We start from the raw sequence: 15,177 nt of genomic DNA on the forward strand, positions 1-15,177 counted from the left end.
AGGTACGAGGGTCCTAGGCTGTATAGGGCTTTAAAGGTTAAAACCAGCACCTTAAACCTGATCCTGTACCCCACTGGGAGCCAGTGCAGCTGGTATAGCACCGGGTGAATGTGATCTCGCAGCGAGGACCCCGTAAGAAGTCTCGCCTGCACCCCTGGAGTTTCTGGGTCAGTCTCAAGGGCAGCCCCACGTAGAGCGAGTTACAATAATCCAGTCTGGAGGTGACCGTCGCATGGCTCACAGTGGCTAGGTCAGGGTGAGAGAGCAGTTTGACCGTCGGATGACAGTGGAGGTTTTTAAGCAGAGGTTGGAGGGCCACTTTCCATGGTATTTCCGTTGAGATGCCTGCACTGCAGGGGGTTGGACTAGATGACCCAAGGGGTCCTTTCCAACTTTACCATTCAATGATTCAATGAGGGCTGTAGTGTTGTATGGGGCACACGAGAACAGACGGTGTGTGGGATGAGGAATCTGGTTCCAACAACAGTTTCTTGGAGAAGAGGAGAAGCCTGGAGAAGAGGAGGTTAAGGGGTGATATGATAGCCATGTTCAGATATATAAAAGGATGTCACGTAGAGGAGGGAGAAAGGTTGTTTTCTGCTGCTCCAGAGAAGCGGACACGGAGCAATGGATCCAAACTACAAGAAAGAAGATTCCACCTAAACATTAGGAAGAACTTCCTGACAGTAAGAGCTGTTCGACAGTGGAATTTGCTGCCAAGGAGTGTGGTGGAGTCTCCTTCTTTGGAGGTCTTTAAGCAGAGGCTTGACAACCATATGTCAGGAGTGCTCTGATGGTGTTTCCTGCTTGGCAGGGGGTTGGACTCGACGGCCCTTGTGGTCTCTTCCAACTCTATGATTCTATGATTCTTCTTCACTGTCTCTTCCCGGTTACTGGTGACACCATTGACTGTGCATTTAGGCTGCAATGTTAGGGGGAGGCAAATGGGAGAGATGGGCGAAAAGTCATGATTGGAAAATAACCATTGGCAATGGATCAGATGCAGTGGCTTTGCGGCTTTGCCGTTTTATTTTATTTTTAAAAAATGCTTTTTATTAAATTTTCCGCAAGCAACAAATAAAACAATCTTTTACAATCTACATTTTGTGTCATCTTATTTACACTGCGTATATTCACACCCCGACTTCCTTCCTTCCTTCCCTGCTTTGGTTTTCTTAATATATATCTTTTCTTGTAGTTTCTTGTTCACCTTCTATACACATCACAGGATTTATGTTAACCCTGCCGTAGTTTTTAAACTTCTACAGTTAGATCTTATATATACCACAAATTTACCCCACTCTCCTTCGAACTTTGTCCCTTTTTGGTCTCGAATTCTGTATGTCATTTTAGCTAATTCTGTATATTCAAAAAATTTGGCTTGCCATTCTATTAATGTTGGGGTCTCCTGTAATTTCCATTTTTGGGCCACAAGTATTCTAGCTGCTGCAGTGGCGTATTGAAGTAATTTATGATCTTCTTTTTTTACTTCCTTCCCTATTATCCCTATTAAGAAGATTTCAGGGGGGGTTTTTGGATATGTGTACTTTGCCATTTTAGATGCACACTTCACATTTCCAAAAAAAATTCATTGAACCATGCAGGGCATAGCAGCAATGGTGGTTCCTACAGACATTGGGACAGCCATTATTGCATTTATGGGACTACATGTAACATTAAAAAGGCAGGGAAAGTGTCTAATAGGGGTGTAAGAAGACTGCAGCTTTAATTCTGACCTGTCTTTGACACAAGCAGTGCTGTTTCAGTTTCTACCGCAGGAAATATTGGCAATAATTTGCATCTGGTTCCTGCTGGGCCAAAACTTGCAAACTGCAAAGAGAGCCCTCTTTTTTTGAGGTGCTGTTGCTCACCTGAGATTCAAGCCCTTCTCCTGGCCACCATATTCCTGGCGTACTACTTCTTTGAGTCTTCATATTAACTGTTTAATTTTCCCTGTTGTTATGTTGTGTAACACGCTCAGTATTGAGACTCAAGGCCCTTTTGTCTAATGTTCAAGAAGTGTTCCTTAATTTATAATGCAAGTGTTAGTCCCTGTTATGATATTAAAGTAGTTACAGCACTTAAGTCCAGGCAAAAATTATGGTTAGGTGTTTAAGGCTGAAGCCTACTTAATGGGGAGCCCAAAATGATTGTGTTCTTTCCTTAGTTAAAAAGACGACCTATGCATGAAATTCAACAGTGATAGCAATCAGTTTTATGCAGGGGGATGCAAAAAAATATGTGGTGGACATGCAGTAAAGTAAAAGGCTTTTGGGAACTGATTTACAACGAACTTAAAAAAAAATTTAAGTATACTTTCCCCCAAAAGCCTGAAGCTTTCCTGCTAGGAATAGTTGGCAAGGAAATAAAAAAGAGGACAAAAATCTGTTTCTATATGCCACAACGGCCGCTAGAACTATGTTAGCCCAAAGCTGGAAAATGGAATTAATACCTACTATAAATGACTGGCATATCAAGATGATAAATTATGCTGAACTAGCTAGAATAACAGGAAGACTAAGAGACCAGGATGACCAGAAGTTTCATGAAAATTGGAACAAATATCTGACGTATATAAGAGATAAGTATAGAACTTCGATGACTCTGGCAGGGTTGGAACAACTCTAACAGTGTTTGGTAAATATGTAAAGGAGATAAAACACGTAACTTTAGAAATTATCTGATACTTACCAATGAAGTGAAGGGAAGTCCGAGGCTTGGCGGAGCCCAAAATAACTGTGTACTATATATATATGATTCTTGTAACAGCTATGTTATATGCAACTTATGTAATCTAGACTGTATATATGTATAATCAATGGAAAACCAATAAAAATTTATATGAAAAAAGAAAAGAAAGAAAGAAAACAAAATCTGTAAAAAGTACTTTGCTTTGTACATGAGCAAAGTAATGTTTACAGACGTTTTATTTCATCCTTACATAAAACCCATATTGCCGTTACTATTTTATGTTGATTAAACAATTTCCTCATTAGTGCTAGAGTGTTTTCTAATTAAGCATTAATTAAGCTATTTGTTTTTAATCTCATTGTTCAGGGGTAATGGCTTAAATTACTGAATTGCTGAAAAAGTACAAGAGATTTTGGTAACACATAAAGTGAACATAGTTGGTCTGTGAAATATCTCTAACTGTACGTTTATTTCACCATGCCAATTCAAAGATGAATAGTAATAAGTCAACAATGTCTCATTTTTGTCCAAGAATAAAACTGGAATGACTTCACATTGCTATTGGGTTGTGTTCCGTGTAAGTCAGTGGTGGCCAAACTTGGCCCTCCAGCTGTTTTTGGACTACAACTCCCATCATCCCTAGCTAACAGGACCAGTGGTCAGGGATGATGGGTATTGTAATCCCAAAACAACTGAATGGCTAAGTTTGGTCACCAATGATGTAAGTCCTACTCAGAGTAAACCCATTCACATTCATAGGCATGACTTTGAGCCATCAATTTCAATGGGTCTAGTCTGAGAAAAGGTTGAAGGCAGTGGGTGTGAAAAAGCAGAGACATCACCTTGCCAACAAAGGTCCATATAGTAAAAGCTACGGTTTTCCCAGTAGTGATGTATGGAAGTGAGAGCTGGACCATCAAGAAGGCTGATCGCCGAAGAATCGATGCTTTTGAATTATGGTACTGGAGGAGATTCTTGAGAGTCCCATGGACTGCAAGAAGATCAAACCTCTCCATTCTTAAGGAAATCAGCTCTGAGTGCTCACTGGAAGGACAGATCGTGAAGTTGAGGCTCCAATACTTTGGCCACCTCATGAGAAGAGAAGACTCCCTGGAAAAGACCCTGATGTTGGGAAAGATGAAGGGCACAAGGAGAAGGGGACGACAGAGGATGAGATGGTGGGGCAGTGTTCTCGAAGCTGCCAACATGAGTTGACCAAACTGCGGGAGGCAGTGGAAGACAGGAGTGCCTGGCGTGCTCTGGTCCATGGAGTCACGAAGAGTCGGACACAACTAAACGACTAAACAACAACAATGAAGAGAAGCTAGACATCCTCTTGATTGCTCAGTTTAGAACATCTGAACAGCTCCTCAAGAAGTACAGAAAGGTATTGATGAGGTAAATCTTAAGAAAGCAGTGATGGGAGGTATGGAGCACACAATGTTAAGAGATAACTGGAGGAACCTAACACACCCTATAAGGGCCCAGTCGCCAGTGCCAGATTTGTCCTGGGAGGACTAGGATCAGCCAAGACATCAGCTTCATCCATTGGGTTCCTCTAAACCAGGCATGGCCAAACTCAGCCCTTCAGCCGTTTTGGGACTACAACTCCCATCATCCCTAACTAATAGAACCAATGGTCAGGGATGATGGGAATTGTAGTCCCAAAACATCTGGCGAGCCAAGTTTGGCCATGCCTGCAAACAGTGGGCTTCTCTGATTTTGTGAATGGAGTGCAACAACAACAGCAAAGAGAAAGTGTGCCCCAAAATGAAATGATTAGTAAAAACAACATACAAAATGCATTGCCTGTGGAAATGTGTATATTGCAGGAGAAACGCAAATTGAAGAGCTGCAGAATTTTTGTGAGGACTTCCTCCCCCACTTTTAATGGCAAACTGCTGTGGAAAAGCAACAAACAGAACTGGAAAAATTAGAAATGGAGAAAGGCCAAATTTGAGAGATTCATCCATACCTAATTGCAAAAGCTGCAAACAGTGTATTTTACCAGCTCCTTGTGTGCTGGGGGCCGCGGCTTAATTTAGGATGCTGGACATGAGATTGTAGTTTTAAATGTAGTATTTTTTAAATATTTAAATATTTTTAGTATTATGTGTGTGTGTGTGTGTGTGTGTGTGTGTGTGTGTGTGTGAAAGAGAGAGAGAGAGAGAGAGAGAGAGAGAAATTTAATTTTTAAAATGTTTTACTGATGTACATTCTTCAACGTAAACTACTTTGAGAGACAGTCTTGCCTGAAAAGCTGTAGAGTTGTACAGCACCCTTTAATTCTTTTTTATTTTATATACATGCATATTTATGTATAGGGTACATAAGGATAATCCACTGGCTCTTCTTTGCTCTTTGCTAGTTTCTGGATTATACGATACTACACTACACTAGCTAACATGATGCACAATCTATCACATGTTCTCTTTAAGAAGCCTTTTGCTACAAATCTGCTAAATACGCAACTCTTCAGTGAATTTATGCACATAATTTTTTGCAGAGCACTTTCTTGTGACTGGGTCTTCTGCTTAATTCATACATATAGCAGTATGACAGCCCCTTTCAACACTGTATATAAACTCTTGTCAGAGCATTGAGCCATTCAGAAATCAAGGAATTCCAAAGGGGCTGCGGAAAGAATCCATTACCGATAATACAAAAGTATTTTCAATGCTAGGGCAGTGTTCTGGCACATACAGAATCACCTCACCCCGTCAGATTATCTTCCTTGCTTGAAGATTTCACCGACGGAATTAGACAGATTGGACGGAAAGCTCAAAATCGAGGTGTTGGATTTGTCAGGTACTGATGTCAAGCAATACAACCGTTTATTCTCATGTGCCATTTTTAGAGCCTTTTGTTGTTATTTTCGGATTTTTGCATGTTTCTCCAGTCCTCAAAATCATTGGTGGCTAAAAGGGCGTAGCCAGGATTTGGGGGGAGGGGCAGAACTTCAGATTTCTATTGATTATTATTGATTTAGGAAGCAGCTCCTCCCCTTGGCTACACCCATGGGAGGCTATTCATTTTTAACTCCCCCCTTTTGTTTTTAAAGAGGACATTTCTAGCCTGATAAAGGAATGGAAACTGTAGAAGAGGCGAGGACTCCATTTTTGTACAAGAAAGTTGGAAGGTGTGCCCTGATCAGAGGAGTAGCTCATTAAACAAAGCAAAATAAGAAGATAAAAGTAAAGGGACCCCTGACTGTTAGGTCCAGTCGCGGACGACTCTGAGGTTGCAGCGCTCATCTTGCTCTATAGGCCAAGGGAGCCGGCCTTTGTCCGCAGACAACTTCTGAGTCGTGTGGCCAGCATGACTAAGCCACTTCTGGTGAACCAGAGCAGCGTACGGAAACACCGTTTACCTTCCCGCCGGAGCGGTACCTATTTATCTACTTGCACTTTGACGTGCTTTGGAACTGCTAGTTTGGCAGGAGCTGGGACTCAGCAACGGGAGCTCACCCCGTCGTGGGGCCTTGAACTGCTGACCTTCCAATCGGCAAGCCCTAGGCTCTGTGATTTACATCACAGCGCTACCCTAGTTAGTTAGGCAGATAGCAAAGGGGAAGTTCCTGAAGGGATTCCTGTCCCATATCTATGAACCTCCTTTGTGTTAATTGTGTTAAAATAGATGTTTCTTATTGTTTCTGGATCTCTCCTAGCTCCTTGCAAGGGGGGGGGGCACTCTGTTGCAACAGAAAAATAAAGATCTGCCTTGCTTTCACTGCATCCTGCCTCCATCCATTCATCTCTTAGCAATCATGGACTTAGGGCAGGGCTTGGCCCATGGGGGTCCTCTAACCAGCCCATGGATTTATAATGAACTGGAAAAAATGTTGAAATATACATTTATTAAGAAACCAGAGGCCTTTCTTCTTGAAATAACAGGTTTGGAATTTCCCAAGAAAGATGTTAAATTATTTTTGTATGCCACAACGGCGGCTCAAATATTACTTGCTAAAAATTGGAAAACACAAGAACTACCAACAGTGGAAGAATGGCAGATGAAGATGATGGACTTTTCGGAGCTAGCTGACCTGGCTGGAAGAATCCGCGACCAGAAAGAAGAAGAGTTCCAAGATTATTTTTTTTAATCATTCATATGAATTTCTGTACCCACTCTAGTCTCTGCTTCTCAATTTGTATTGTATTCTTTTATGTACTGTGGCTTGCCGTTGTTTTATTGATTATAGTTTAGAAATTATTTATTGTAACTGTTGAGTGGATTTCTGTTCAACTTTTATATGTTGATATTATTATTATTTTATACTATCCCAATGATTGTTGAATGTTACTTTTGTGATGTAGGTTGTTTGTTCTAAAGTTATGTTTTATTATCACATGTACTATTGCATTAGATTGTTATAAGATGTACATTTGTTTGTTTGTTCAGCTTGTAAACCAACTTGAGTGTTGTAAGACAGAAAGACGGTAAACAAATTAAAAATGAGGAGGAGGAGGAGGAAGAAGGACAGGGTATAAATTTTAATAACAGCAATGGTAGCAATGACGATGGTGATGATAACCGCAATTGCCAGGGTGTTTAAGGAGCTGGATCTTGAAGATAGTTAATTCCACTCTTGATTTGTGATAACTATAATCAAACCTGCCATTCTCTCAACTTAAGTTGGTCTTGGAGAACAGTGATATTTGGATCCCTTCCAATCTACGTAGTTTGTGGCCACAGCACTTTTAATATGCTCAACAAATTATTCAGATTAATGATTTTTTGGGTTTTCTTCCTTCAGATTCCTTTGTGCATGAACTGATTTTTAAAAAACCCCACACAAAACTCAATTCAGTAGAAAGGTTTGCAAAAGAGACCCTTCAACAAATTGTAGCCAATTAGGAATTTTGAGGTTGACTGGAATGTAAACAGTATTCTGTTAAATTGAATAGCATAATGAGTCGGCGAATCTTCGGGCACCTCAAGAGTGAAATGGTCTCTGATGGTGAATGACGAAATACATAAGATCCTGGAGTGTGACTTAATGAAGAACCTACGACTTCGCCTCATAAACATCTCAACAAACCCAGTTTCGGATATTCTACAAATCAGCATGCTCCTCAGACCTTATCTAGGTAAAGGTAAAGGGACCCCTGACCGTTAGGTCCAGTCGTGGACGACTCTGGGGTTGTGGCGCTCATCTTGCTCTATAGGCCAAGGGAGCCGGCATTTGTCCGCAGACAGCTTCTGGGTCATGTGGCCAACATGACTAAGCTGCTTCTGGCGAACCAGAGCAGCGCACCGAAACGCCGTTTACCCTCCCGCCAGAGCGGTACCTATTTATCTACTTGCACTTTGATGTGCTTTCAAACTGCTAGGTGGGCAGGAGCAGGGACTGAGCAACAGGAGCTCACCCAGTTGCGGGGATTCGAACCGCCGACCTTCTGATCGGTAAGCTCTAGGCTCTGTGGTTTATCTAGTCAAGCACAATACCACAAATAGCATACAAGAGAAATCAAATAGGCTGGTTCGATGGGCAATGTAAGGATGCAAAGAGAGATCTGCTAAGGGCTATTAGAATCTATCGGGGGAAATCTTCCTTATTCGCCATTTATTGTGGCTGTGTGCATGTGTGTGTGCGTGCACATATTAAATAATACCATTTCCCCTTTCAAATAAGAGAATTTTATTCCCTTTTTTCCAGACCTTTAAGGGCAATGCCTACTGCATATTCAAAATGTCTGTAACTTGATGACTGAACACTGAGATAAATGACACATTAGAACGCTCCAAAATGGCTCCAATGAAGGATCATGAGAAATATATCTGGTGACAGGCAAAGAAAAGGTTTGGGGATATATGAAGCACTGACTTTATGGCACTGCATCTAGGTTATAGCTAGCTTTCTGGTTATCAAAACATGAATGGCAGAACGAAAATAGCCATTCAGGGAGCGAACCTGTCACAGTTTAAGCCCTTGTAACTCTAATTTACATCAGTGTAGTCCTACACATTTTTCTGGGAACAAATGCCCTGAACTCAATGGAACTTACTCCTGAGTAGACATGTCTAAACTTGGTCTACAAGTTATGCTGTATAGGATTGCACCTTAATAATGTTTAACTCAATGTGGATCATTAATTTGCAACAGTGTAAATTAATGCAGGGACGCGGGTGGCGCTGTGGGTAAAAGCCTCAGCGCCTAGGGCTTGCCGATCGAAAGGTCGGTGGTTCGAATCCCTGCGGCGGGGTGCGCTCCCGCTGTTCGGTCCCAGCGCCCGCCAACCTAGCAGTTCGAAAGCACCCCCGGGTGCAAGTAGATAAATAGGGACCGCTTACTGGCGGGAAGGTAAACGGCGTTTCCGTGTGCTGCGCTGGCTCGCCAGATGCAGCTTTGTCATGCTGGCCACGTGACCCGGAAGTGTCTCCGGACAGCGCTGGCCCCCGGCCTCTTGAGTGAGATGGGCGCACCAACCCCAGAGTCTGGCAAGACTGGCCCGTACAGGCAGGGGTACCTTTACCTTTACTAAATTAATGCAGAGGCAGTGGAAGACAGGAGTGCCTGGCGTGCTCTGGTCCATGGGGTCACGAAGAGCCGGACACAACTCAACAACAACAACAACAAATTTAATGCAGAATTGTTTCTTTCCTATAGTACAGTGGTACCTCGGGTTACATACGCTTCAGGTTACATACGCTTCAGGTTACAGACTCCGCTAACCCAGAAATATTACCTCGGGTTAAGAACTTTGCATCAGGATGATAACAGAAATCGTGCACTAGCGGCACAGTGGCAGCAGGAGGCCCCATTAGCTAAAGTGGTGCTTCAGGTTAAGAACAGTTTCAGGTTAAGAACAGACCTCCAGAACGAATTAAGTTCTTAACCCGAAGTACCACTGTAGTGATAAACCTTTTAAACTAAAGGTTGTCTCTATAATAGGAAGTATAATCTATTCCTATTTGCAATGAGCTGACTAGTGGTAGATCAAAGGTGACCTGAATCCTTAGTCAATTAAAAAAATTAAAATATAAAAAATAATTAGATGATCCCCTATTCATTATTACAGTATTCCCAAAACTTGTAATACTATGTGTTCTGGAAAGTATTGTGAAATCTGGTGATTGATATTGCTGGAACTCTTTTTGCCCTAACACAAATTTATTGACATAATTAAAAAAAAACCAAAAACCTGCCTCTTCCTGGGCATCTAACAAAAACTGCTTTCTCAAGCTTTTGTTTTGCATAATACAAACAGCAAATGAGAGGCACTTGGGTGGGTGTGAGTGTGTGGGTGTGTACAGAGTCAGGTTTTATTGATGAACAGCAAAAAAATTACACATTTTGATTTCCTTTATTGCTGTCTCCTGATTGAAACTGAAAGCAATACAAAGGTATTTTAAAGCTGTTGACTTGACTGATCCTGCTCCGATACTCGTGCAACAAATGTGAGAAGCTTCCTGAAGGCATCAGATTAGAAATCAATGGCTACATCTCCAGTCAGGTAAATTATTAGGCCTTGAAGTGCACAGCCATTCTGAGAGTTAATTGTATTCTTCTATAGTATAGTGTGTACTGCATTATGCGTCAGCTGACCCAGCCAGGCAGCGGAGCTGAACTGAATACTTTGTTTGACATCCACCTCCTCAGCTTTTCTCATAAAGCCCATACAATCTAATTGGAGGCAGTTTTGCTTTTCTTAATATATATATATTTACGTACTTTTTACATACATAACTGATGCTCTAGGGCAGTGTTTTTCAACCTTTTTTGGGCAAAGGCACACTTGTTTCATGAAAAAAATCACGAGGCACACCACCATTAGAAAATGTTAAAAAAATTAACTCTGTGCCTATATTGACTATATATAAAGTAATTCTCTTGAATGGGAATCAAATAAACACAAAGAAAGTATTTTATAATTACTTTATTATGAAATAGTAAGTAAACAGAAATATGAAAAATTATAAAATACTTTATTTTTAAATCTTTCGAATTTTTCAATTTTTCCCACGGCACACCAGGCAACATCTCGCGGCACACTAGTGTGCCGCGGAACAGTGGTTGAAAAACACTGCTCTAGGGAACACAAAAGGTCTCCTGATTAGAGTTGTCTTGCAGTCCTCTTACTAGTTGTCCTAGAACAAAAGCAATCTCTTACTTAGAACATTGTAGTTGCCTTAATAATAAATGAAAAGAAATGACTGCACTTTTAGCAGAAAATATAATTAAAATCTAGTAGGGTGATTTGAGCAAAGGCCTCCCCCCCCCCACTTTTTAATTTGGAGCTGGTAAGACTGATACATTTTTATGTGTAGACCTTGTACCCCCTTCCCTTGCCAAAGCACTTTTTATATTTCTAAAATTTATCTCTTTCTCTTAAATGACCTATAAGTGGTTCCTTAGGAATGTGGAAAGGAGTTTGCTTCTCTTTTAGAAATTTCTGTTACCAGATGCCAACTTTGTGGCATTGTCTAGTATTTGGCTTTTTGGTGCATTCATACAATTGCACTGAGATAATTTATTCCGGTCGGAGACCAGCTTATAAAACACACTTGGGGGTACAGTCACAGGAGAAAAATAGACAATTAAAACAATGTACAACAATAAATTTAAAAACAATGTACAACAATGAACTATCCCAGGGAGTTGACCCAGAGTCACCCATGGAACCGAGTTTGGGGATTTTCATGAAGGGCTATTTTGAGTTGGGAGATGGTCTGCACCTACAGATCTGTACACAGAATCTGGCGACCATCCAGGTCATCTTCTGATCTTTGCCTGATCGGAAGAGGTCAAATTTTTGCTTTTGCGGGAGGTCGGCGAGCCTCACCAGTAGGGGATCAATGATCTTACTACGTGCCTCTTCATAAAAGGGATATCTAAAGAACAAGTGTTCTGGGCTTCCTATCTCTCCCAATGGACAGGTGCAAAGTCTCTGAGCATATGGTACTTTTCTAAAGGCTCCTTCCTGAACCGGCGAGGGTGTTTTTAGTCTTCTTCTTTCTCCTAGCCCTTGAAATCAATTGCACTGATTTCAAGGGCTAGGAGAAAAAAACACAGAGGAGTAGGCAGAGAAAGGCCCAGGTATGCCCTGTTTTTAGGGGGAAATGCAACAAGCTGATTTGCCCACTCAGCAGTTGCACTGTCAGATGCCCCCACTTGCCAATTCTGCCAACTACAATTTACAGTGGGAGACTGTGTGTGTATGTGTGTGATTATTCAAGGGCACTAACTTGGCTGTTGACTCAAGTCCTGCTGAAAGTAAAGGAGGTTGTACAGCGGCAATATTCCCTGTTCCCTAATATGCAGGACTTGCCTGCCAATTCCAATTAATTCTGAGAATTATCAGGGGTAGGAAAGACTTGCCCACCCTGCACGTGACCTCTTCCTTCTTTGGCGATCACTCGTAGCCGAATAAGATTGTCTTCCATGAACACGGTTTTAACAATGAGTCCCTAAGTGACTGTGGAGGCCAATTCTGGATCCACACATCCTTCCACAGTGGGGACAGAGGTTTCCAGATGGGAGTTGATCATGATGAGGGTTTGCCAAGCGTGCCTTCCTCTTAGCATGTTTCTCCCTTACGTCCTGAGTTTGAGTGTCTTCAAAGTCCATGACACCTTTGGTAAAGGCTGTTCTCCAACTGGAGCGCTCGCAGGCCACCATTTTCCAGTTGTTGGTGATTATACTACATTTTAAAAAAGATTTCCCTGGAGAGATTCTTTAAACCTCTTTCGTTGACCACCGGCATTACGCTTTCCATTTTTAAGTGCGGAATACTATAGAGTAGTTGCTTTGGAAGACAATCATCAAGCATCCACACAACATGACCAGTCCAATGAAGTTGATGTTGAAGAATCATTGCTTCGACACTGGTGATCTTTGCTTCTTAGTTAGTTCGCCTGTCTTCCCAAGTGATGTGTAAAATTTTTCAGAGACACCGTTGATGGAATCTTTCGAGGAGTTGGAGATGGCGCTTATAAGTGGTCCACGTTTCACAAGCACACAGCAAGGCCGGTAGTACAATAGCTTTGTAAACAAGCATTTCGGTTTCCCTGCTGCGAATGTCCCAGTCCTCACCCTGCGCTTCAATCGTTGCACTTGCAATTTCGGCATCAATGTCGGCCCTTGTGGGAAGATAACTGCCCTGGTTGTTGTTGTTTAGTCGTATCTGACTTCATGACCCCCTGGACCAGAGCACGCCAGGCATTTCTGTCTTCCACTGCCTCCCACAGTTTGGTCAAACTGATGCTGGTAGCTTCAAGAACACTGTCCAACCATCTCATCCTCTGTCGTCCCCTTCTCCTTGTGCCCTCCATCTTTCCCAACATCAGGGTCTTTTCCAGGGTGTCTTCTCTTCTCATGAGGTGGCCAAAGTATTGGAGCCTCAGCTTCACGATCTGTCCTTCCAGTGAGCACTCAGGGCTGATTTCCTTCAGAATGGATAGGTTTGATCTTCTTGCAGTCCATGGGACTCTCAAGAGTCTCCTCCAGCACCATAATTCAAAAGCATCCATTCTTCGGCAATCAGCCTTCTTTATGGTCCAGCTCTCACTTCCATCCATCACTACTGGGAAAACCATAGCTTTAACTACACGGACCTTTGTTGGCAAGCTGATGGGCTTTATGTGTGTTTATGTACCTAATGATATGGTTTTTTTCTGTAGATGTGTGCTTTTTCGTTTTCGTTTAGTTTTGTTTCTTTTGTTGTTTTTTCCCCCTTTTCTGTGTTTTTTTTGTATATTCCGGTTTTTTTTTGTTTGTATAGTATTCTTTTGGATTCAATGTTTATAATTTTTGTTATGATTCTGCATTGAAAATAAAAAAATTCAAAAACAAAACAAAAAACTACACGGACCTTTGTTGGCAAGCTGATGTCTCTGCTTTTTAAGATGCTGAAGGTAGCAGAAGTATATGTGTGTGACTGCACCCGCGGCGAGCCTCTTGCGCTTGCCAACGGGACGCTTGGGGTCGAAGAGCGCCTCCCCGCCGCGCGCTCCCCTGCGCGCGCTCCCGCCTTCCCGCGCTCCCTCCCGCCCCTTCTGCTTTCCGGGGACTTTGGCGAGGCAGGAACCAGAAGACCAACGCCTGCCTGCCTGCCTGGAGCTCCTCCCGCGCCGCCGCCGCCGCCTCCTCCTCCTCCCGGCCTCCGTTCTTGGCGAAGCGTCTGGGCCGCTGGCGAGCGGGGAGAGCGACGGCGCCGCCATATGCGCCGCACTGCGCCCCAGACGCCGCCGCCGCCGCCGGAGGAGCCGTGCCCCTGACAGCGCGGTTCAATGGGCAGCTCCCACCTCCTCAACAAGGGCTTGCCGCTCGGTAAGGACCCGCCCGGCCAGGCCCTGCCTTGCCTTTGCCCTGCCTTGCTTGCCCGGCCTGCCTGGGTCGTGGCGCGGCCGGCGGGCGCTTGGAGAGGCCGGCGAGGCTCCCTCTTCCCTTCCCTCCCCCCCCTCGCCGCCGCGCGCGCGCCCGCCGCCCGCCGGGCTTTGTGCTGCGCGGCATTGTGAGTCTCGGGGCGCCTTTCGGAGGCGCGAGCCGGGCCCCCCTGCGCTTCTCCGCCGGGCGCGCGCCGGCGCGCAAAAGGGGGCCGAAGGGGGGACTTGGAGAGGCTCCAGCGCGCGCGCGCGGGGCTGGTCTGCGCGGTAAGAGGGGGAGGCGGCGAGGAGGGGCGGGCGGGGAGGCGGCCCTGGCTTCCCCCAGGGCGGGCGAGGGGGTCGGGGCCGCGGCTGGAGCGGGAGAACAAGGCCCACCCGCCGCCTTGCCCGGCCAGGCTGCTTCTCCGCGCGCGCAGAGGTTGCCAGGCGCGGCGGAGAGGAGGAAGGAAGTTGAGCGGGGACGCCGTGTCCCTGTTATTGCAGCCTCACGGACGGGAAAGGGTGGTTCAAGGCCTGTGGGGTGGCCTTCTGGAGTGGGTGGGCGGGCGGCCCCGCGTGTGCGTGTGTATGCGTGGACCCGCGTGCAGCCGGCGGGCTTCTGGTCCGCCGACGTTCCGGAGGATGCGTTTGTTGTGAAAGGGCCGCGATGGCAACCTGCGCCAGTGGCGTAGCGTGGGTTGTCAGCACCCGGGGCAAGGCAAGTAATTTGCGCCCCCTAACCCGTGGATTTGCGCCCCCTAACCCTAACCCCCAGATGTTGCGCCCGGTGCGGCCGGCTCCCCCTGCACCCCCACGCTACGCCACTGACCTGCGCCCCCAAGCCCCACTGGCTGGGCTGGCCTTCCGTCTCTGCTGGGATGCTCCGCTCTTCCTAACCCTGCAGCTAGGATGAGATGTTGACACCGCATGGATGGAAAGAGGCTGTAGAATGTAAAGGGGTACCATTCCCGACTCGTAACTCTTTGTAATAGATGGCATGCTGTAAAAGGCAGCGAGGGGCTGGCGCTGCCCTTTTGGTTAGGGAACAAGGCAGGAACCGTGCTTTGAAAATAGGGTTTTGTGAGATACTTTTGCCAGAAAGACATTCACTTTCCTGCCAAGATGGAGAAACTGCAAGCAAATCAATCCCCGTTTAGTTAGTTTTCAAAAATGAAGCATGAT

The 15,177-nt window shown here is 44.6% G+C and overlaps 1 protein-coding gene and 2 long non-coding RNA genes across 12 annotated transcripts in view; 2 read left to right on the plus strand and 1 right to left on the minus strand.

The window, feature by feature from the left end:
* Positions 1-10,924, plus strand: part of LOC310844411 — a 42,752-nt gene extending 31,828 nt beyond the window's left edge. The window contains exons 4-5 of the long non-coding RNA XR_014564100.1: positions 10,026-10,396; positions 10,725-10,924. This is a non-coding gene — a long non-coding RNA (uncharacterized lncRNA). The remainder of the gene's footprint in view (positions 1-10,025; positions 10,397-10,724) is intronic.
* LOC310844418 overlaps positions 1-15,177 on the minus strand; it is a 157,899-nt gene that overhangs the window by 122,342 nt on the left and 20,380 nt on the right. The window lies entirely within an intron of this gene.
* Positions 13,692-15,177, plus strand: part of CTBP1 (C-terminal binding protein 1) — a 64,620-nt gene continuing 63,134 nt past the window's right edge. For 2 of the 10 annotated variants that reach the window (XM_083738457.1, XM_083738456.1), the window contains exon 1: positions 13,701-13,960. Coding sequence is in view for 2 of the 10 variants with exons in the window: in XM_083738456.1 (XP_083594582.1) it covers positions 13,921-13,960 (40 nt within the window). In the remaining 8 variants the exon portion in view is untranslated. Of the gene's footprint in view, positions 13,961-14,019; positions 14,284-15,177 lie in introns of those variants that run through there. The other 8 variants (XM_083738459.1, XM_083738454.1, XM_083738461.1 and 5 more) reach the window with 7 other exon arrangements.

Source organism: Podarcis gaigeae (genome assembly GCF_964106915.1).
Source record: "Podarcis gaigeae genome assembly, chromosome: 5".
In the NCBI taxonomy this organism is placed as follows: domain Eukaryota; kingdom Metazoa; phylum Chordata; class Lepidosauria; order Squamata; family Lacertidae; genus Podarcis; species Podarcis gaigeae.